We start from the raw sequence: 23890 nt of genomic DNA on the forward strand, positions 1-23890 counted from the left end.
ATATTTCATGGCATAGCATATTGCAAGTCCATCTCCGAAACCTGCCAAACACCTTGAATGGGGGATATAAACACGGTTTCGGGCCTACTTGTAAATTTAGTTTCGCTTTTGTTATAAAATGAGAAGAGCAACTTGAGAAATCATTGGGAAATGTCAACATAAAACGAATCAAAATGCTGGGTTGGATGCACGCAGATATGGGCAAATCCTAGCGGGCGAGAGTTGATTCTTGTTGAAGTGCTATGATAATGTATGAGTGTGCAAAAAGACGAAATAAAAGATCGTAACTTTATTATCCACCAAAAAACTAACATACAACACTGTATTGTATGCAACTGTAATTACATTTTACATCAACAAGATATGAAATAAAGGCAATGCTACGACAATTATCTAACTGCCAATTCATAAATCAAGCCAACTTCCCATATGCTCATTTATATCCAGCCAACTCCCAAAAGTAAGCTTAATTGGCTTAAAAACAACCATATCAATTGTTCATTTGAATGCATCAGCTGAGTATACACATCAAGTAGTATCTTATTCCTTAATCGATGTCGTAAATTCCTGTTCAGAAGTTAGCAATCTCTTCCATATTTACTCCGTCAACTGTCTATTATGTAAGGCATGCTTGACAACTTCATAAAAAGATACCACAATCCCCACTGAAGGACCGGCTCGAGCAACTCGAGGCCCAGCCCCCGTAAATAATCCCTTTATACCTCCATCCCTACACAACAAGCCAAGGGATAATTCAGAATAGTCAGTAAGATATGATAGCCCTAGCAAAATTCAAAAGAGAGACTATCCTTCCAATCCTTAGTATACCAATAAAATCATTTTTGCTATATTGTTGAGACCGTTCATTATAATTAAGAAAGAGTTGGATGAAATTTTTGCAGGGAATGGTTTCTTGGAACATCTTTTACCAGTTCATTCATGAATCCAGTTTATGGAAATTGACCGAGACAGAAAATTCTGAATGTGATGCATCAAAATAGATTTCATTAATGGCCAAGAACTTTCATCGGGTAACAACTTTTCTGCACGTAGCAATGAAGCCATGCGTAGGACTTTCTTTTCAAACTGTATAAGGTCGAGAAGTTATGTAAGAGTATGAAAGTGATAGGAAGTCTGATTGGTACCTCCAGATCTCAACCAAAGTCTGCCTCGTGGTCATCGTCAATACTCGTGTGGGATCTTTCTGAAATGCCAGAGCATAAATAATCACAGTCGAGAAATGGAGGAATCACTAAAGAAATCAAATTCAAGCAGATGTTGTCCATGCCAGGATTAACTTTCGGCTATAGATCTAATCTACATCCCCCTGCATTTCATACTAGCCATTAACTTTGGTTCTTGTCTCAGATTTTTCACATGCAAAAACAATCATGTGGCAGAGAAGAGCAATACACGGATACCACCAAAAGAAAGGAAGAAAAACTAAAAAATTATTGCAAAATCAGGACTATTGATTACCATGCATTACCAAAATCTTGCATCGAATAAGTGCTGCATGTGCTCTCTGATTTCAATCATGCACCCATTTTATCAATCAACCATTACAAATTTAATATTAAAAAAAATTATCAACCTCTATTTGTCGCCGGGTGCGAGCAACATCTAGAGGACACGTGCTAGCAGCTGCTATGCTTCCTGCCACAAAACCTGCGCCGAAGTTTACCCCAAGGACACTGGGTAAACTAGCTTCATTACCTATCCCACTCAGAATTCTCCTTCGGAACTGCATAAAATGAGTAAACATAAAATATCATGACATTATAATTGCACTCAGCGCAGAAATAAAGTTCTTACTGGCTCAAGCAATGACCAGCAAACAGCAGAAAATGGAACATCACGCGCTAGTTGTGCGCCAAGCCCAGTCCATAGGATACGGTAGCTCTGAACTGTTTCAATTTTAACCATAAGTATACTGGTCCAGTAGGAAGAAACTGGAAATTCTCTTCCAAACACAATCATGAAACATATAGTTGATACAAACATAAAAATATAAGCTACAAATGATATCCTACAAGCTTGAGGATTCTTAGCACTCTTGATCTCGGAGACGGCATCTATCAAAGTTTTCCACACTCCTGGAGGTTTCACACCAGCTTGGTTGTGCTTAAATGCCTGTGACCAAAAAGATCACCATAAATACACAAATGAATGTCCTTGCCAAAACAAGTCTCCAATATCACATATACTTGATTGGTAAATTAGGTGTATATTTAACATGAAAAGATGTGCTCTTTTCCCCCTCTTATGAAATATAAAGTACCTGCATACGTGTTCTGACAAGCTCAACGGGATAACAAGTTATGCATGCTACAGAGCGTGCTAAGGAACCAGCAACTAGAGGAGTATATGGAGTCATGATTGGAGCATTCTGCGATGTAAGCTCTTCCATGTAGTTGCGGAAAATATCATACAGAGGCATATAAATTCCCACCTACAAATAATACACAAAAGGACTTCAGAATGAAGTCGTAAATAAATAATTTGCCCACCATAACATTTAAGAAAGAAACTTACAGTAGGGACTGCAAGTGCTAAACTGGCATTAGTTCCTGTCCACAATCGTAAGAATCCTTCCTGGATGATTTCACGTTCTTAGGCTCATTTAACCAAATGAATATAAATTTGGAAATGCTGAATGCTTTAAAGCCTCTAGATAAAACCAACATATATTTTAGCTCTTTGATAAGTTATATTCATGATATGGTAATAGTTCTTATATCCGTTTTCCATATAAATGTGGTATTTGAAGTATAAAATTAAGAGAACCTCAAATTAGCAAGCTTCAGAATTTATACTGATTTTAACTTGATTAAATTTCCATTTAGATAAGAGAATTGCTCATTTCAAACCAAAATAATACTTCTGAGAATGAAGTAGAAAATTTAGAAGATGCTTCAGATGAATTAAGTGAAAAAACAATTACATCACCAACCTGTCGCATCACTTTGTAGAATACATCCAAAGTTCCTCTATATCGGGTGCACTCGGGGGAGCATGTTGGTTGGGTGCAACCTGATGATGGCATATACTTCACGTCTTGCAACATCTGAATCCAAGAATTGGTGGGGGGGGGGGGGGTCAAAACCTCTATCAAAACATAGCTTGTGATGAAGGGAAGGAAAGGACTATTATAGTGACCCACGAAGTGGAAGAGAACATAGCAATGCAACTAATAATGTTTACTGATGAGGAAGCCTAGTGTGCTACAAACATAAGCCACGGCGATGTTTACAAGTTCTGGACCAGGAATCCCTTTGCAACTCGAATGGTTTGATGAATATGTGCATTTTGTACAAAAAATATAGGCTCCCATACCGTGCTTGATTCAAAGCATGCCATTTGATGGAAGCCGTCGCAGGGCACCCCAGCTGCCTGAGCTTGCAACCTGACCTGGAAAATTAGCACATAAACTAAGCAGAAAAAATTATCAGCCAACACAAGTTTAATGAACAAGAAAGCTTCCTCTGTTAAAGCAAAAGGAAATTCAATTTGCAAATGCCACATTTAAAAAATCCAAAAAAAGGGCACACAACCACATTGAAGCACCCCCAACAAACCCATGAGAATTTGAGAATCTGATGTACAAGGGGGAACTGTTAGGTAACGTAGACTAAGAGGTTAAATGAGTTCAAAAGGGCAAAATCTGAAACAGAGAGGATCAGGGAATATCTCCAAACACAAGAAAACTCCACCTGGCAAATTTTGAACCTCCGGCTAAATGGGGCCCTTACGGCCATTCACTAACATTAGGTATCCATAGAACAATCAAACAATCAAGTAAAATGCATCAAATCATTTAGCTCGTCATGCATACTCAAAGCTAATAAAACTGCACACTGTCCCCATAAAAACCGACGAATACAAAATTCGACAAATGCATCATTTCGACAAACACCTTGGCAACATCAAGAGGGTTGACGATGATTGAAGATATCACGGCGGCGCCGGCAGCAGAGAACGCCCTCTCCCCAAAACTCAAATCCGCATCAGAAATCTTCGGGTTCGATGATCCTTTGGCTAAAGATTCCTCTTTCACCATATTATTATCATTATCCAATTCCATTTTTCTTGTAGCTGTCGCTGCTCCAATCCATGAAGGCAGACCTTGTCTGGCTGAACCCACCATTAAAAATCAAATATCTTCCCCCAGTTCTGCAAGAATTGAAAGGAAATTACCAGCAAATATCAAGTAAGTAATCGGTTTTCTTCCCCCAGTTCTGCAAGAATTGAAAGGAAATTACCAGCAAATATCAAGTAATTAATCGGTTTTCTTATTTAGAATTTGGCACTTTAATTTTCTCCAAAATAATATTGCATAGAGAAGAAAGAAGAGAATCTGGGAGAATAAGAAAGGTGTGATTCGTGGCGTGGAAATAAGGGAGCCAAACGCGGGAGACAACTTGTCCAAGGCTTTAACTCGAATCACTATTTTAATTCCAAGGCGGTGATCAGCAAACAAATCGAACCAAGTGTAAAATTAAATCGAATCGCATGAATCGGTTTTAAAATCAATTGTATAATTTATTTTTTTTTATATAATATGTGAAATCACGTAACATGGACAAGTAGTTTACTTGATTGTATTATAATTAAAACATTTTATTAGACAATCAAATAAAATATTCACTTAACTTTCATTATATTGAGATTGATCATTGTGATAATTTACATGAAATGTAAAAAGAATTGAACATCATTTAGAAATATGATATTTGCATGTGATTATAGTAAATAAATTGCACAGATGACACAAATACGTTTACTCGATCAGACTTCAAATCCCAAATTACGTTACAATCTTTAAAACTCGATATTGACAACAGAATAATTCATTGATTGCACAGTTCAGAATTATTCATCCAAATCTGTAAAGAATTCATTCACATCCCATGTTAAAGATTCGAAATCATCAAACCCATCAAACTTTTGCTCCACAGACCTAATTTCCTCGTAAACTATTGGCAAAGGAGATCGAAAATCAAAGTAATCTTTCCAGAAATATTGATCCAACGGTAGATAGTCGTCCATCGAGAAATCCATTTCTCCCGGTTCAACCATTTTTTCACTAGCGTTCTTGGTCTCGGACCGAGCTGGATCTTCGGCAGACCGAACCGTATCATGATTGTCGCTAAACCTCGAAACAGAGATGGGTGAGCATTTTTTCTCGTGACAGGATTCCTCCTTGCCGGAATCATAGCCAGAAACAGAAATCAATCCTGAACCACTCGCCACCGATACCCTCTCTGGCGGTGTTATGAAGTTTGTCAAAGCTTTCGGGCCGTGTATTCGGATCGCCGCTTCGTCGTAAACCAGCGCTGCCTCCTCCGTCGTATCGTAAGTCCCGAGCCAAACCCTCGTCCGCTGCATCGGATCACGTATCTCCGCCGCCCATTTACCCCACGTCCGCCGCCTGACTCCCCTGAACTTCTTTCCCTCACCAACCAAATGATGCTCCTGCATCGGCCTCTGTTTCTTCTTCTTGTTCTTAACATTTACACTGCTGTCATTACCATTTATCTCCATCCTAACTTCATTCATAAGCTTCCTAACTCGCCAATAATGGTGGTCCCTTTGACTTTCGTCGCCCGAAGAATCGGTAGCTTCGTAATCAGTAACAGAAATTCGCACCAAACGTGGCGTTTTGGAGCTGAAACTACCTTTGCATGTCTCCTTCAATGCCGGCGGAGAAACCACCTTCGTGGTAATGGTTGTATGGACTGAATACTTGATGTGTTTCGTGTCTTTTGGAATCATTTCTCTGTTGTATCAAAAATCTCTGAAATGTCACATGAAGAAGTTGAAAAGCAGCGAAAATGGGATAAAATCTTCGACGAAGATTATTGAACTGAAGACCTTAAATGCGTAGAAGACGGATTAAATTAATTAAATCTGAGAAAATGTATTTATTTTCGAGAAGTGACGATGAATGAATGAATGAATTTATAAGTGTCAAAAAAGGTTATGAAGAAGTCATCACGAGCGCATTCAAAAAAGAATGTTACACACCGTTATAGAATTTTACGAACCATATTTTTCCATGAAAAAATATTACTTTTAATTTCAAAATTATTATTTTTTCTTCTAGATATGGACCAACTCGACCGGTAGACTCACTCATTTTTCTTAATTGATTGGTTTAATTTGAATTTTTCAAAATAAAGTTCTCAAATTCTTTTTCATACTTGATCAAGATAATTTGTTCAATTATTTAAAATTTTATATAAAAATATATAGGTTATGTAAACATAGAGATGGAAACTAAGGTTGTAATGAATACACATCGGAGTAAACTATTTGGACAAAAACTAAATTATCTTGAAAAATGTAAAGAAGTTATAAGTTATTTTAAGACTTTGAGAAAAATCATAGATTTATTTTTCAATTAAGAAAACGCACTTTTATATTTTATATTTTTGCCCCCTATCTTTCATTACGTACGTACGGTTGATGCTATATTTTTCCGTGATTGTCTTCCAAAAATAGTTAATAATAAATATTGAAGTTAGGTGTGCTTATAAATAATCAACCTTTGGAGTTAGAATCATTCGTACTTGCACCCCAAGCATGTTTCTTGCCATGCATATTTACTATAACATAAAGCATGGAATTCTTTTTTATGCAACTAAATTAATCTATGAATTGTCATTTAATTGATTCTATAAATTATAATCACAATATAAAATTTTACCGCAACTTGAGAAAATATTTTGTTCTTATAACTCACACACTTATGTAAAAAAAAAATTTTAATAGTTTTATTTTATTAATAATTTTTTCTAATTTAATGTTTATCACACACACCAAAAGAAAACATATAAAAGGTCAGAAACATGCATAAATTGTCCCCGGTGAAATTATTAAATCAAAGATGACCAACAACTACATCTTTCTAAAATGAATAGGTCTCTTGTGAAATGGTATCAGACACGCCAACTTTGCTTATATTTATGATATAATAATAATTGTTCATGGATGACCTAAATAGAATATAGGTATCACAAAATTGACATATGAGAACGTCTCATAAGAGTTTTTATGTTCTAAATTTTTTTTTTCGAATTTTAGAATATTGTTTAAGGAAGATTGTCATGATGTTGTATTGAATTTGAACTAATATTACAACAAGCTTGGGCTTCAAGAAAAAATATTTCATTGGCCGACTCCAAGTTGATGCACCATAAATTATAAGCCCCGTCTTCATTGACTTACATGAGACGACTGCTGTAGTAATAACAATAACAATAACAATAATAATAATAATAATAATAATAATAATAATAATAATAAGACGACTTCTGAATTGTTCGGAGCAGTTGAAATTTATTTAAAAAAATTAAGCATTTTGAGATAATTTGTCTTTGTTCTATTTTTTTTTTTTTTTTTTGGGTTCCTTTTCACAGCCATATTACAGAACCCGAATTTTCTCTTTGTTTTTTTCTCTCTATTTTTTTTTTTTTGGGTTCCTTTTCACAGCCATTAACTCCGTTTAACCTTTTGTATTAACTAGGTAAAGACACGTGCGTCGCACGTGAAAATACATTTCTATTGTCACTAATTGTTGTTAAAGAAATGAGATCGAAAGAGATTAATTTACAGAAAATTATATATTAATGATTTTCATGTTATTTTAGTCAATAGAAAATGAGTAATGCTATTTGTACAACTAAATTTGTACAATAATTCTTACAACACAAAAAAATCAATACAAAAATTTTATTTATCAAAAAATTAATGATAAATTAAATATAAAATCTTATTAGACAATAACAAAATCTCACGAAATAATTGTTGTAAATATCGCAATACGATATATTGGTTGTTCTTTTAACATTATCCGTAGGAAATTCAATGTAATATAATTTGTACAACAAGTATTAAATAAAATGAGTGCAAAAGATATTTGTTTAAAAATTTTATGTGTTATAAATCTAAGGTTATTCTTGAATAGAAGGATTTCAATACATTCAAATGTATTTTTGTTATTTAGTGAAGTAACATCGTAAACTTCAAATCCACTCATTTCATGTATATATAGTAGTATTTCATGTTAATTATGATATATTTCAAATCCACATAATAATGGTGTAATTTGAAATTAATTCTACTTTATATAAATAATAATATGTGAATAAGTCATGTGTAGATTCAATATTTGATTTATTGTTTCATTGTTAACAATAAAATTATAATTCTAATCCATGAATTTGAAATCAATTCATCCAAGTGCAATCTAAATAAATTAATAATTGTTGAAAAACATATTAGTAATAAATCTTATAATTTTGTATAAATTAGACATTGGAGAAAATATAATATAGAATTGATATCATAATAATAATCAAAAATTAAATTTGAGAGAAGAAAAAATTATAATATATAGCGTTGACCACTTATTTTACCATGTGTTACTGATTTATGAAAATTAAAAACACAATATAGATAATATATTTTAAATCTTAAATTAAATTATTGTGTCAAATGTTTTCTTCCTTTATATTTTCAATTTTTATTTATTTCACGATTTTTTATTTTTTTTTGTCATCAGCTTTTTCTTCTTTGTGAAAAAAACAATATTCTCATCATCTCCATTAGCAAATCTTATGGTGCTGTCGACATCAATCATTTGCAGTTTCATATCTGTATTTTTTAATTCTTTTGTTGGACAACTTTTTTATATAATAATTTTGATGCTGAAAATCTTTCTGTGCAATAATTTAATTATCCTCAATATTCATTCTTGTGTTGTTATCATTTTTATTACTTATATTTCAATATTGTTACAATTGAGACAATTGATGATCGTCTTTTTTCTTTTTTAATTTCTTGTTGTTCGGAATCTACTGATATCTTTTTTCATTCAATGTTTCGTTATTGAAATTTTTTCTTATATTTTGAATGTGTTCAATTATAAATTATTTAAATCATTTTCTCCATTTTGAGAAGAAATGTATATTCTTCTCTATTTAATGCCTCTACAGGTCTCCACACAAATTAAGTTTTTTTTGGAATTTTTTTTTCGTTTAATTTACAAGCAAATAAAACCAAAGAATTTTGTTATTTCAGTCTTCTACAATTTATGTTTCTTTTTTGTAAAAAATCTTTTAACTTAATCTACAAGCAAATAAAATCAATGAATTTTAGTTATTTCATCTTCTAGACAACTGAAAAATATGATTTAATTAATATGATATTATTTTATCAAAAATTGTTCAACTCTTAGTGATATAACAGATTTATGCAATATATTATTTAAATACAAAAATTCAAAATTATGATCTTTTTTTTCATACTATATTATTTGAAGTATTAAATTTTTATATATTAATTTTTTTCTGGAGAAACTTCTTGCATATATAAACTCATTCAAAAGATCATACATTGACAAAATAAAAAAAATCATATTCAATTTAATATTTTTGTGAAAAATATATGTTCACTTCATCTATAAGCAAATAAAAACCAAATAATTTTGACCTTTCTTATTATCAATCATAAGGAGAAATATTGAGTAATGCTCATGAGTAATATAAATTTTTGTAAAGATTTATTCATAATAATTTTAAAAATTTACCTTCAAAGATATGTCATTTCAGATTACATAAAGGTATAATTGATTTGTTTATATCCATCTTTCATAAAAATACATTTTCGTCAATTGCAAGATCATCAAATAAGTAATTGTTATAGTTTCTGACCTTTACAAAGACGGAAAATAGTTAAAATTAGTAAAACAATATGCATTCAATCATATATCGTTAAATTTTAAAAATAAACTAAGGCTTTGAAAAAAATTAGTTGGATTTTTTTTATAAAGAAATATAGATAGAATAAATACTCACGAAATATTTATAAGGTCATCTTTCTTCTATATTCGATAATGCTTCGTATCATTTTTGTAAAATGTAATTAACTGTGGAACCTTCTTCATGACATCAACACACATGATTTAATTATTTGGCATCATTATTTTAATTCGTCGTTTTAAATTAAATAATCTTAATTAATGTAAAATAAAGGATATTTAACATCATGTACTTACACAAAATTATGTTTTTTTTTTGTGAAAAAAATTCACTATATTTTCAACCAAATAAAAAAAAAGAATTTTGGTATTTCAATATTTTACAAACTAATTGTTTTGGAAAAAAAAATTATTTACTTCATCTATAAACAAATAAAACCAATGAATTTTTGTATTTCAATATTCTCACATTAATATTTTGTGGAAAAAAATATGTTCAATTAATCTACAAGAAAATAAAAACAAAAGAATTTTGAAGTTTCAGTCTTCTTGGCAACTTGATCCTTACCTAACATACATAGATTGACAATTTTGACATCATCATAATAATTGATTTTACCAAAACATCATCACCAAATTAATGATAAACTTCTTGCATAGATAAAATCATTCAAAAGATTATAAATCTACAAAATAAAATAAATCACATTCAAACAAATATTTTTGTGAAAAATATTTGTTCACTTCATCTACAAGTAAATAAAAACAAAATAATTTTGACATTGTCTATGGAGAAGTAGTGAGTAATGCTAATGAATAATTTTTATAAAAATTTATTTATCATAATTTTAAAAATTTACATTCAAAGATATATCTTTTAAGTTTACAAAAAGCTGTAAATGTTTTGTCAGTATATATTTCTTATAAAAATACTTCTTCGTTAATTGCAAGAATATCTCATAAAGTAATTGTTATAGTTTATAGCCTTTAAAAAAAAAGAAAAAATAGATAAAATTAATACAAATATATTTATGTAATCTTATATCGTTAAATTTTAGTAATAAACCAAGACTTTGAAAATATTAGTCGACTTTCTTTTTGATAAATAAATATAGATATAATAAATATCCACTAAATATTTATTAGGATTATCTGTATTTATATTTAATAATTCTTGTATCATTTTGTAAATGCAATTAAATGTCAAACTTTCTTCATGACATCAACCTTGGTAACACAAAAGAAAATTAGTTTAATTATTCGTCTTAAAATAATTAATCTTACTTAATGTAAAATAAAAGATATTTTACATCATATCCTTATACAAATTAAGTTTTTTGTGAAAAAAAATATTTTCACTTTATTTACAAGCAATTAAAACCAAAGAATTTTGGTATTTTAATCTTCTACAAATTAACTTTTTTGTGAAAAAAAATCTACAAATTAAGTTTTTTGTGAAAATTTCTTCTCACTTCATCTATAAGCAAATAAAACCAATATATTTTGGTATTTCAATCTTTTCAAATTAATATTTTTTGTGAATTCAATTCATCTACAAGAAAATAAAAATCAAATAATTTTAGAGTTTCATCTTTTTTGGCAACTTGATCATTATCTAGCATAAATGTAGTTTGACAATTTTGTCCTGATCTTAATAACTGATTTTACAAAAATATCCTCACTAAATTTCTCATGTATCTACAAACTAAGTATATAGATTTTTAAAAAAAACTTCAAAAAATTATATATATGAAGGACCCATGATAATCTATACCTTATTTATAAAAATCCAAAAACTCAATAAGGATATACATGCAAAATTCTAACAAATTGCTAATGAATTATCATTACAATTACATTGATTGTAGTAATTTATATCATTTCAAGAATAAAATGTAACTCCTAATTAATTTTCTCAAATAATTCATCTTTATATTACCTTTAAATGTCTTATCTTTTCAATTTTCTCTCTATATCATATTTTATTATTTTAATGCAAATTTATAATTATATTTTTAGTGCATTTTCTAATTAAGTAATAAATTATAGTATTACAAGAAGAAATATGAAAATATTAATTATATATGCAATACGTAGAATAACATGATAAGTATATAATAATATAATAATATGAAGTTTAATACTAACATATTTTTTGGTTTTTAAACTAAGAATTGAAAATAAAGAGTTTAATAAATTATTTAGGAGAATTCAATTATGAGTGTTAATATATTAATAATATCATAAAAAATGAATATCTTAGAAAAATTCAAATATTTAAGCTATAAATAATAAGAAATTTAAAGGTTTTAATAACACTATTTAACTCGACCATTATTTTCAGGAACACTGAAACCAAAATCAGAACTAATTTTTCTTGACTTCAGTTCCAAAATCAATTCTCATATTATATAAATTTAACGCATAACTGTTAAACAATTAATTTCATTATCTCACATATTGTATAACTATTTCATTTAATATTTAAAAATAGATGATCATAGCAATTTTTTTAAAAAATATACAAATTAAGTTTTTTGTGAAAAAAATATTTTCACTTTATTTACAAGTAATTAAAACCAAAGAATTTTGGTATTTTAATATTCTCCAAATTAACTTTTTTTGTGAAAAAAAATCTACAAATTAAGTTTTTTGTGAAAAATTCTTCTCACTTCATATATAAGCAAATAAAACCAATATATTTTGGTATTTCAATCTTTTCAAATTAATATTTTTTGTAAAAAAAAGTTTGTTCAATTCATCTACAAAAAAATAAAAATCAAATAATTTTAGAATTTCATATTTCTTGGCAACTTGATCATTATCTAGTATAAATGTAGTTTGACAATTTTGTCCTGATCATAATAACTGATTTTACAAAAATATCCTCACTAAGAATAAAATGTAACTCCTAATTAATTTTCTCAAATAATTCATCTTTATACTACCTTTAAATGTTTTATTTTTTTAATTTTCTCTCTATATCATATTTTATTATTTTAATGCAAATTTATAATTATATTTTTAGTCATTTTCTAATTAAGTAATAAATTATAGTATCACAAGAAGAAATATGAAAAAATTAATTATATATGCAATACGTAGAAGAACATGATAAGTATATAATAATATAATAATATGAAGTTTAATACTAACATATTTTTTGATTTTTAAACTAAGAATTTAAAATAACGAGTTTAATAAATTATTTAGAGGAATTCAATTATGAGTGTTAATATATTAATAATATCATAAAATATGAATATCTTAGAAAAATTCAAATATTTTAGCTATAAATAATAAGAAATTTAAAGGTTTTAATAACACTTTTTAACTCGACCATTATTTTCACGAACACTGAAACCAAAATCAGAACTAATTTTTGTTGACTTCAGTTCCAAAATCAATTATCATAATATATAAATTTAACGCATAATTATTAAACAATTAATTTCATTATCTCACATATTGTATAACTATTTCATTTAATATTTAAAAATAGATGATCATAGCAATTTTTTTAAAAAAATATACAAATTAAGTTTTTGGCGAAAAAAATATTTTCACTTTATTTACAAGCAATTAAAACCAAAGAATTTTGGTATTTTAATCTTCTACAAATTAACTTTTTTGTGAAAAAAATCTACAAATTAAGTTTTTTGTGAAAAATTCTTCTCACTTCATTTATAAGCAAATAAAACAAATATATTTTGGTATTTCAATCTTTTCAAATTAATATTTTTTGTGAAAAAAATTTGTTCAATTCATCTTCAAAAAATTAAAATCAAATAATTTTAGAGTTTCATCTTTCTTGGCAACTTAATCATTATCTAGCATAAATGTAGTTTCACAATTTTGTCCTGATCATAATAACTGATTTTACAAAAATATCCTCACTAAACTTCTCCTGTATGTACAAACTAAAGACAAAGTTGACAACACACAATAGAAAAACTTTGATCTTGGTTCAGAATATGTATAGATTAAAAATGAAAAATTAATAAATTCACACTAAAATAATATATTCGTCTCAAAAATAAAAATTTTAGCATAAAAATAATATTTTCATAAATAAAATCAAAAAAATATTTATGTGATAAAATTAACTCAAAACACAATCTCATAAAAGTTTAATGATGTCAATTTTGATTGTTAGTCTATTTCAAGATTATGTTTGTGCAAACATACCATTAAAGTTTAGTATAATGGCATATTGGCCCACTATATTTTGAAAATTTTAATTCAAGGGTTAAGGCTACTATCTCGCTGCAAATCTAATATANAAACCTTGTTATTTCAACATTGAATTATTATAAATAAAGTGAGTCGACCTTACAAATTAAACATACCGAATAAATCATATAACCAGTCAAATATTACCAACAACCATTTCCTATAAACAATTCAAACCACCAGTGCATCAGTTTCAAGCAAAAGATAAAGCGACACAAACCAGCAGCCACCAATGAGACTAACCCATGGCATACTTTTGGGTCCAGCTCCTAGCAGTTTGCTCGTACTTGGATCTGTCTGTCTTGTACATATGAGCGATTTCTGGGACCAAGGGATCGTCCGGGTTTGGATCCGTCAAAAGGGAACAGATTGAGAGTAAAACCTGGAAATGAAGCGAGAGAAAACCATGATCAAAACCACAAGAAATAGATATGAATTCAACATCAAGAAACAGAGATGATGACTCAAAAGCGACCTCGATAACCAAGAATTCTGAGAATACAAAATAGAATTTTGATCCGCTTTTCCACCAATAATTCATCGTTATTAGATGGCAAAATCCATATCATATAAATAAATTGGTATCAAATGGATCCTATATGCGCCCTGAACTTGAGCAAAACTCTCTAACAGTCTTTTGCAAATAGACCAAGATCAAATTTCGAGTCAAACCATGACGGCTTGGGAACCAAAGGACAGTCCATCCTTCGTTTGCGGTCGACATCCCGGCTTTGTCCGTCGACAGCTGAATGACAAATCTTTCACTCACTGAGAAGTGAAAACCTGTTACTAGATCATCCTGAAGACGGATGTGACAGGAGGCAAAAGGGACAAATGATCGAGAATAGTATCGAAGAGAGTGATAAAGGCACATAGGCCAGTCCTAAAGTTGATTGAACTGCTAGGAGAGCCGATGTTGGCTAGAAGCAGTATTAGTTGAAGCTATGGAGCACTCCTTCAAGTCAAGTTTCGACCCTTCCACTTTTAGTTCATTGGGCTCTCTGAAATCTTAAGTTCTTCTAGAATATATATTAATCAAGTGTAAATTTGTAATAAAATGTTAGAAATGTTTTTTACCGTCTCTACCAATTCAGTCTTCATGTCAACCACTGCTTAACAGGCGACTTATAAGTTCCATCAAACATATGCGTGGTATTTAATTATTTACTTATAAATATAAGATTCGGAAAAATTTGAGAGCCATACATAGTACCTACACAAATACATACATACATTTGTGGCACAAGTGGCCGTGCATATTGTGAGTAAAAATGCCTTTCATAATTCAGAGCGCCAAAATGCAGAATAAAGAGTCTCGTGAATTGTGTACCTACTAATACATAGAGGCTATCTACAACAAATATAAACTTGGCACAGCCGTATAACACAAAAGGATTCAAGCAATTAAAAAACCTTGGAAATAGTCAAGGCAGGACTCCACTGCTCCTTCAAGATGTCGAGGCAAATGCTACCATTACTATTGATATTTGGGTGAAAAACTTTTGTCCGGAATGCAACCTGCAAGAGTCCAACCACGAACAAATGGAGAGGTATGTTCGTTACAATTTCAACAAAAATATCACGCGGCGTACGTGAAAAAAAAAGCTCGAGTTTGTATGATAAGATACATTGTATGTGCATGTCATTTGTGTGTGTGTGTGTGTGTGACCAGCCCTCTCCGTCCATCACAATCTAAAAAGTTTCATCGAAAACAAAAGGTAAACAGAACATTCATACAGATATTTACAATATCATATGATAAAGTAAATAAATGTCCAAAATTGTTTTCCTTTTGCTAATAGTAAGTCAACAAACCAAAAGCTCAAAATATATCTCATTATTGTCATACCTTTGGAGGTTTAAATGGGTAGTCAGGGGGAAAATGAATAGTAACTAAGAATACTCCTCCTGCATAAGGGCTGTCTTGTGGTCCCATTATCGTAGCTTGCCAGTGAAACATGTCCTCACCGACAGGTCCTGTCACATGTAACAACAGAAAGGAATATCAAACTTTGATCCATGAATATTGTAAGAATAACCATGAAGACTAACATGAAAAACCTTAAAATCGTCTATACCTGTGTTAATACTCATAAAGCAAATAAAGGAGGGAGATTACAACTCAGCAATCAGTTTAAAAAAGAACAAGGATTTGTAAGTGTGATTGAAATGAAAATGCATACTCCGAGCAAATTATAATTTTATGCAAGATCCATATCAAAGTTACAAAGTTCTGTTGGTTTTCCTATGATCAAAGATGTGGAAATATAGTTGAACTGAATCTACTTTCAATCGATTTTTACAATGAAGTTTCGGTTGGGACAAAGAAGACTCAACATCAACACACCCACAAACAAAAATTCAATAAATCAATCATTTAAAAACAATCATCAGTACCCTCCTACTGAATGTTTGCCTGCACAGGAACAAGCACATATTATTGATAATTTTTCTCACTTTTTTTTTAAATACCAACAAGCGTAATAAGAATTTCACAACCAAGGAAACATATACATACACAAATAATTACAACTTGATCTCCACCTTAATAAACACGAGTGAACATCGCCAAGCCCACAAACAAAATTTCAGGGGCAAGATAACTTTTTTACTCGCCAAAAATTGTCAAAACAACAAAATCACGCAAACCCACAGGGAAAAATGTTAATACACACGCGGATCAACATCATAATGTCTTGGATCAAAGCATAATAAGTCAAACAGCACAACCAAAAACAGAACATAAATAAGCCCAAATATGAAAAAAGAATTTACAAAAATCTTGAAGGGTCCAAGATTTACCAGCGCTGCAGGAGGTAGGAGGATCCTTCTGCAAATCCTTGAGTTCCTTCAAGATCCGTTTCGAAGCCATCAAGCAACAAAAAAATTTCGATCTGTTGGATACTTTCACCAAAAGAAAAAAAAAAGAAAGATGACAAGGGGATTGCAAATGTATGAAGGGAATTTAACGTGCGTGTGGCTAATGAGAGAAAGAGGATGAATGCTTGTCAAAGTTTTCTTTTTCTTTTCTGGTCGCTGGCAGCTGCTGGTTCTTGACGCTACCAGACGACTTTAAGCTGAATAAATGCTTATATTATTTTACATTCGTTTTGAAACTTCAACGACAGACTTGACAGTGGAGCATTTTCATTCCAAACAATTACATATAACATATAATATATAATATTACAAAGAATGTGAGCATTCATGAAGATCTCTGCGAATATATTTACAGCACACGTGTGACTTATTTTGATTTACAAAGGTTTACTATTTTCTTAGAGGATCATACACTATTATTAAATACAGATTCTATATTTAATGTAGAACACGTATATTGATATATCACACAACATAGGAGTATTTTCTTGAAATTTGTTAAAATTTAATTTTTATGTATTATTTTCTGCATAGGAATTTAGAAGAAAGAGTGCCTAAATTTAATTTAATCTCTTTGGTCTTTGCCATAACTGATCTACCATATTCCAATAAAATTCACAATTTGGCAATTTTCTATGCACCTACATCATGTATCTGTAAGAACTGAGCAACCGCATTAATTATCTATAAACATTAATCGGGACGTTATAATTCTTCCAACTATTCTTGCAGTTTCCTCAAAAGAGTTTCGGTATCACGGATCGACTTGATTCATATTTATATTAAAAATTAACTTTTTATAAGTCAAATCTAATAATGTATCAAAAATTTTAGTAAAACACAATTTTATAAAAGTTTTTGTGCATACTATGAAACCACATCATTTGGGATGAGATTTATCCTTTTCGTATAAATAATTTTTTATTTATTAATTATCATCATTCATTTGGGCTGGGATTTTCGTTATCTTCAAGGGCCGAATCCGTCACGGTGCCAGTGACTCGTCATTAATTTGAGCATATTGTGGTTATTCTTAGTTTCCTCATTCGGGATGCGAGATCTTGACCACAAAGTAAAATTCAAGAATTAGTGAATATAATTTGACAATTCGCTAGTATCAACAAAATGGTATAGAGATTAATAATCAAACAAGGCAACAAACTTGAAACTCGAACAATGAAAGTGGATAATCTCATCAAGAACTGTAGGATGAGGCCTGGCATTTGCTGGTATTTCAAGATCAAACACATAACCATACCAAGTTTGGGTCAAAAATAAAAGAAAAGAACAGAAAAGAAATCGAAAGCCCTTTTGACGATTCATGAATTCCATGATTCTCAAATAGAAGCCATCTCGGAATACTAACTAGGACTAAGCATTGACAATATAATGAAACAGATTTTTTATTGTTTTGAATCTACACAGCTATCAGAAAAAACCGAGACCAGGATCAAGGTTATCACTGCAAAAGCTCGAAGGTACAGCTGTAAGCTCAACTCGCCCTGTCCATTCTTCTCCTGGCTTCAAAGTGATGTTCTTTTCGACTGATGCTCCATTGATGCAAATCATCTGCCTGTATTCTTCGTCACCAAAATCTGGCATTGCTTTTGATTTCTTTTCCCATGGATTCCATACGGCTACACGGAAAAATAACAGGTTTGGGGAAAGTTCACGTTTTAAGGTTTCAAGAAGTGGATAATTGCCATATAAGAAAATTAATTTCTCAATCCATTTGATGCTCGAAAATAAAGAAAATAGCTGTCAGCATAACAAATTCATCTTCGTGTGGAGACGTATTGTTTCTTACCAACATCTGGTAGCCCTTCTTTTCTCATAATATACGTTCTTTTCCTCTCATGATCAAGAACGGCAACACATTGTTGAGAGCTGAGATAAACCCGATCTACCTGAAAGCCAGAAGAAAATATTCCCAGAGAAACGATTGTGCAATGTGTGTGTCAATGATAGAGGTGTCTGAACCTATGATGGGTGGAAGAAATGGCACCTCTGATTCAAATGTAATGGCGTTGCCTTGTTCGGTAAATCGTTCTCTTTGACAAAGATTGTCTAAGTAGTCCAGAGTTTCCAAACCTTCTATCCTCACTTCACTGTGTATGGATCATACAATAATATTATATAGTAATGCCAAGCAGAATTTTTACAGAATTATTATCAATTTCAACTCAACCCATCGTTCACTGTTTGCAAATGAAATTATGAAATGAAAAGATGTCGCACTATGTATTCTCATGGAATATGAATAACGAATGGGATATTTCAAGGACTGGTTTACCTTATGTCGGAAACGGATAAATAGGTATGATAAGCAAAAGAGTAGCTGAAAGGTTTCTCGTCCATGTTCCTGATGCGAGATATCAGTATCAAGTTTCCATTTGATGCCAGAGACACTCGAAGACGAAACTGGAAACTGGTGAAAAAGATGATATCTTAGGACAGGAAATATCCCTCTGCTAATCAAACATGAACTCACAAGGCAAAATATTTTAAGGTGCTATCTATGATAAATTATTGTCCACTTCCTTACTTTACAATCAATCGAAATCCCTGATCAAATTATCAAGGTTTCAAATATGCCACAGCACAATTAGACGAAAAGTAAAATACCAAGTTCATAACTTGAAAAGTTTACCTACGAGGCCAGCATTTCAGATCTTCTTCAGCTGATATTAGCAGTAAATCAACGAAGGATTTACCCAGGGAGTCATTTGGGGGCAAAGGAGGAGGATCATTTTCGGTTGTCCAAATTCTGTTCCTCACAAATCCATGCTGCTCTAGAGATCCGCAGTTTCCAAACTAAAGCATTCCATGATACATATATCAACTCTATCACATAGTTCTTAAATCATACAAGTTAAATGCATTTAATTCAATGTTTTACCTGGGGAAAACAAACAGAGATTCCTCCTCGCATTGCTTTGGGAGACTTAAAGATGGCCTACATAATTTTTGAAAGCCGACAAGAGGGATGTCGTTATTGACAACACTAAGATACAACTAAAGGAAACCGTATTGTTAATACGTATATATAACAATCTATTTCGCCTCTCTCTCCTTTAAAGTCATTTGTCAATACATCAACTGCCGAGCTTGCTAGAAAAGGTTTGTCCAAAAATCTTCATTTTTTACACAACTTCGATATTAGAAAAATAATTTTCGCATTAAAAAAGTTGGTCAACATCATGAAAGAAACCTCACCTTACTAGTGGTGAATAGAAGTTCTTCACCTCGATTGTTCCTCCATGACAGCACTTGTCCTCCGTGCAGACTGACCTGAATTTTTCACACACACAGAGATAACTACAACTTCAAGAAAATAGCTGATGCAAACAGATTGACGTTAAAATCAAACGAATCAACGAAAAGTTACACAATGTCATAGATTTTCGTATGCAAAAAGCATCGCATCAACGAGCAAGAAGCACGAAAACTACTTGTGCAGATGCTCCTTGAGGATTCCGAAGCACAACATGGTCGATCCCATTCCAGTCCTTTGTCAGTTCAAATGCCGCTCTATGGTCCCAAACTGCTGCCGGATGCCCCATTCTTCAAAATGCAGGAGCTAAGAAAACGTGTTTATTGTAGTCAAGTTACCGAATTAATAACTAATTACCCAAAGTTCTACTTAACCTATGGAATGGTAATAACACCAAAGGGTACAAGCTATCTCCAACACCTTTCTGGTGAGAATTTTGCTAGCTAATAAAGCAAAATTATTGCCTTCCACTACGGCTTTCAACAAACTACCTCAGCTTCTCTAAAACCCATGGACCTTAAACTTCCCAAATATTCCACAGATAAACAGATATGCCTTTACCACCCGAATTCCCACTACAATATGCATTTAGCGTTCTCCCACGGAACTTTAAATCGTACCAAATCTATCAGAAAAACCCATAAAAAACCCTTCCAAACGATCAAATGAAGCACAAAACTTACCCAAACAAATGCACCCCTTTGAAATCTTAAAAAATATCCATAAAACAGTTAAAAACCGAATAACAAAACCCCCCCAGCCCAAAATTCGTATCCAAATCCCACGACACCGATAACGCTTAACTAGAAGCAGACCTCCACCGGATCCACAAAATTTCCCTGCAACTCGTTGGATTTCAAACGAAAGCGCTCTTGGGTTCACAAACAGCGGCTATACATAAAGCTTTAAACTTTTACAGATTCAAGAAAGCCCATCTCAACAAAATGAATAAATAATCAACCTCCAAAAAAAAAACCACAAAATGCGGGTTTATACAATGCACACGGAAATACCGAAGGGCGAAAGATGCATTAAAAAGTAAAAACCATTAACTATTTGATTGACTGAATTTATTCCCTCCGAGGAAATAGTAGTAGGTGGAGATACGTGTAAGTACATGTGATTGTACAAGTGGTCGAGGCGAATTCGAGAAATTTGATTTTCTTTATCCAAAAATATCGTTAGAAAATCTAACCAGATCCAAAAAAAACAGCTAATCTAAATGATATCGTCTTATTATTGGAGTTTATTTTATTGTCTTCCATGTCGAGTAATGTAATATTTGCCCCATATTGTTAAAAATTAATATTTAAAATATGTATGTTAAATATTTGAATGTTGAAAATAAAAATTGTAAATATTGAAAATTAGTGTGTGATGATGTAAGTAATGATGATTTTATTTTTGGATTATTTTTAAAGATTTTCTATAAATAGATCTCTCATTTGTGAAGAAAATCACAATTGAGTTGAGAGAAAAATATTATAAAGTGTGTAGTGTGATAATTTTGAGAGTTTGAGATTTTTACTTTTTACCGTAAATTTTTACTTTTTCACAACACGTTATCAGCACGAAGCTCTAAAAGTCCTCCATATTTTTCCAAGCTCCAAAACAGAAGAAAAAGGTAACAAAAGTAATAATATTTATTTTACTGTTATTTATTTATTGTTTATATATTTAATATATAATATAATGTTATTATTAGAAATAATAAAAATAATTTTTTCAAAAACTTGTTATAAATCCTGGGAGGATGTTAAGACGACATCCCACACTCCCGGTAAGGGATACGACAAGTATAAAAGCCTATAAGGTTTTTNCTTATCGGAGAATATCCTCCTCATGTGTTTTCTTTATTTTTACGAATGCTTGTATTTGTTATTTATTCATTACTTTGTATTGTAATATTCATTAACTAATAAAATGCATCGTAATTTTTGTAGTACCACCATGTCAAACTTGGCAAAGCTCGAATTCATTACTCTTGATAATACGGGAAAAAATTATATGCCATGGACTATCGATGTAGAAATGCATCTTGAGTCATTAGGTCTAAATGAGACCATAAAAGAAAATGGCATATGCACATCACAAGAAAAGGCAAGAGTCATGATATTTTTGCGTCGACATCTCGACTATGGATTAAAATGTGAATATCTGATTGAAAAAGATCCCATGGTTTGGTGGAAGGGATTAAAAGAAAGATTCGAACATATAAGGGAAGTTATACTTCCGACCGCCCGGGATGAATGGAATACGTTGAGATTCCAAGATTTTAAGAAAGTCAGTGATTACAATTCAGCGATGTATCGAATAATCTCGCAGCTAAAATTTTGTGGACATGAGGTTACAGAATCGGAAATGCTTGAAAAAACATTTTCCACGTTTCACGCATCAAATATAACTCTACAACAACAATATAGAGTACGTGGATTTGCGAGATATTCTGAACTCATTGCCTGTCTTCTCGTGGCGGAAAAGAATAATGAGCTGTTAATGTGAAATCATCAGGCACGACCCACTGGTTCAACGGTATTTCCTGAAGTAAATGTCGCAAGCAAAAATGAATGTAAACCTGGAAACCAAAATCATAGTTATAAACAAGATTTTGGTCGAAGAAAAAATCGAGGTCGTGGACGTGGACGTGGAAGTGGTCGTGGTCGTGGACGCGGCCGTGGTTTTGAAAAAAATCTCAAAAGAGCGTCCCAAACCATCAACCGAAAATGCATAATGAGAATATGAGTGTTAATGNGACTATCAGGTATGCAAACTTCAGCTTGGTTCATAGCATTTTCCATATTTGAACTTCAAAAAAAATGTGCAATGAAATAAAATTACTGACAATACATTTATAAAAATAAAATACAATACAATACATATTTAAAAATTTAACACACGATAAAATATTATCATACAAGTACATGGAAAAATAAAATTTTTTTTACATATCTATTCCACCAGCAAATTGGTCATTGTCTGAGAAATCAATCAGAAAATCTCCAGCATCAAAATGGGTTGAATTATTCAAATGTTCATTGTGTTCAGTAAAATTGGTCTCCTTTTCTTTCCCCTTTAATGATTCTTTATAAAGTTTACAAAGGTGCTCAGGGGCTCGACAAATACGAGACCAATGTCCTGGAGTGCCACATCTGAAACAAGGACTTTCAAATCTTTTTGAGTGATCCTCATTAACACTCATATTCTCATTATGCATTTTCGGTTGATGGTTTGGGACGCTCTTTTGAGATTTTTTTCAAAACCACGGCCGCGTCCACGACCACGACCACTTCCACGTCCACGTCCACGACCTCGATTTTTTCTTCGACCAAAATCTTGTTTATAACTATGATTTTGGTTTCCAGGTTTACATTCATTTTTGCTTGCGACATTTACTTCAGGAAATACCGTTGAACCAGTGGGTCGTGCCTGATGATTTCACATTAACAGCTCATTATTCTTTTCCGCCACGAGAAGACAGGCAATGAGTTCAGAATATCTCGCAAATCCACGTACTCTATATTGTTGTTGTAGAGTTATATTTGATGCGTGAAACGTGGAAAATGTTTTTTCAAGCATTTCCGATTCTGTAACCTCATGTCCACAAAATTTTAGCTGCGAGATTATTCGATACATCGCTGAATTGTAATCACTGACTTTCTTAAAATCTTGGAATCTCAACGTATTCCATTCATCCCGGGCGGTCGGAAGTATAACTTCCCTTATATGTTCGAATCTTTCTT

General features: G+C 31.5%; 4 protein-coding genes across 5 annotated transcripts; all 4 read right to left on the minus strand.

Annotated features, from left to right (window-relative positions):
• Positions 1-271: 271 nt before the first annotated feature.
• On the minus strand, positions 272-4242 carry LOC140972713 (mitochondrial carrier protein MTM1-like). Of its 2 annotated transcripts, none has more exons than XM_073435095.1 (10): positions 3917-4242; positions 3337-3411; positions 2954-3067; positions 2536-2595; positions 2282-2452; positions 2034-2133; positions 1816-1907; positions 1595-1744; positions 1146-1204; positions 272-730 (listed from the first exon to the last, which is right to left on the minus strand). In XM_073435095.1, the coding sequence occupies exons 1-10, from the start codon at positions 4145-4147 to the stop codon at positions 598-600; spliced, it is 1185 nt and encodes a 394-aa protein (XP_073291196.1). In that variant the 5' UTR covers positions 4148-4242; the 3' UTR covers positions 272-597. The 2 variants fall into 2 exon arrangements, with proteins under 2 accessions (XP_073291196.1, XP_073291197.1); XM_073435096.1 differs by having other exon boundaries at positions 3337-3406; positions 3917-4151.
• Positions 4243-4818: 576 nt separating this feature from the next.
• Positions 4819-5896, minus strand: LOC140972000 (ethylene-responsive transcription factor CRF6-like). The gene has a single exon (XM_073434470.1). It carries the CDS (start codon positions 5773-5775, stop codon positions 4873-4875), a length of 903 nt encoding a protein of 300 aa, XP_073290571.1. The 5' UTR covers positions 5776-5896; the 3' UTR covers positions 4819-4872.
• An 8142-nt stretch (positions 5897-14038) lies between these two features.
• On the minus strand, positions 14039-17132 carry LOC140972717 (ubiquitin-conjugating enzyme E2 28-like). Its single transcript, XM_073435099.1, has 4 exons — positions 16799-17132; positions 15846-15973; positions 15410-15514; positions 14039-14378 (listed from the first exon to the last, which is right to left on the minus strand). Exons 1-4 carry the CDS (start codon positions 16866-16868, stop codon positions 14235-14237), a joined length of 447 nt encoding a protein of 148 aa, XP_073291200.1. The 5' UTR covers positions 16869-17132; the 3' UTR covers positions 14039-14234.
• A 927-nt stretch (positions 17133-18059) lies between these two features.
• LOC140972718 (putative glucose-6-phosphate 1-epimerase) lies at positions 18060-21287 on the minus strand. Its single transcript, XM_073435100.1, has 8 exons — positions 20329-21287; positions 20093-20167; positions 19776-19832; positions 19527-19690; positions 19170-19304; positions 18882-18984; positions 18684-18783; positions 18060-18513 (listed from the first exon to the last, which is right to left on the minus strand). The coding sequence occupies exons 1-8, from the start codon at positions 20437-20439 to the stop codon at positions 18305-18307; spliced, it is 954 nt and encodes a 317-aa protein (XP_073291201.1). The 5' UTR covers positions 20440-21287; the 3' UTR covers positions 18060-18304.
• Positions 21288-23890: the final 2603 nt, after the last annotated feature.

The sequence above is a fragment of the Primulina huaijiensis genome, chromosome 3 (assembly GCF_012295235.1).
Source record: "Primulina huaijiensis isolate GDHJ02 chromosome 3, ASM1229523v2, whole genome shotgun sequence".
Lineage (NCBI taxonomy): Eukaryota > Viridiplantae > Streptophyta > Magnoliopsida > Lamiales > Gesneriaceae > Primulina > Primulina huaijiensis.

Bases quoted from the DNA above. Each gene is read 5' to 3' on its own strand.
- LOC140972713 (XM_073435095.1), bottom strand. From the start codon at position 4,147: ATGGTGGGTTCAGCCAGACAAGGTCTGCCTTCATGGATTGGAGCAGCG. The intron at 2,596-2,953 runs GTTGGTGATGTA...GAAATCATCCAG, and splicing joins TCTACAAAGTGATGCGACAG to GAAGGATTCTTACGATTGTG. The intron at 1,908-2,033 runs GTAGGATATCAT...AAATTGAAACAG, and splicing joins TGCTAAGAATCCTCAAGCTT to TTCAGAGCTACCGTATCCTA.
- LOC140972000 (XM_073434470.1), bottom strand. From the start codon at position 5,775: ATGATTCCAAAAGACACGAAACACATCAAGTATTCAGTCCATACAACC.
- LOC140972717 (XM_073435099.1), bottom strand. From the start codon at position 16,868: ATGGCTTCGAAACGGATCTTGAAGGAACTCAAGGATTTGCAGAAGGAT. The intron at 15,515-15,845 runs GTATGACAATAA...GGACTCTTGCAG, and splicing joins ACCCATTTAAACCTCCAAAG to GTTGCATTCCGGACAAAAGT. The intron at 14,379-15,409 runs GTTTTTTAATTG...CTTCATTTCCAG, and splicing joins CTGCCTTGACTATTTCCAAG to GTTTTACTCTCAATCTGTTC.
- LOC140972718 (XM_073435100.1), bottom strand. From the start codon at position 20,439: ATGGGGCATCCGGCAGCAGTTTGGGACCATAGAGCGGCATTTGAACTG. The intron at 19,691-19,775 runs GTAAAACATTGA...GGAATGCTTTAG, and splicing joins TCTCTGTTTGTTTTCCCCAG to TTTGGAAACTGCGGATCTCT. The intron at 18,514-18,683 runs GTAAGAAACAAT...TTTTCCGTGTAG, and splicing joins AGAAGGGCTACCAGATGTTG to CCGTATGGAATCCATGGGAA.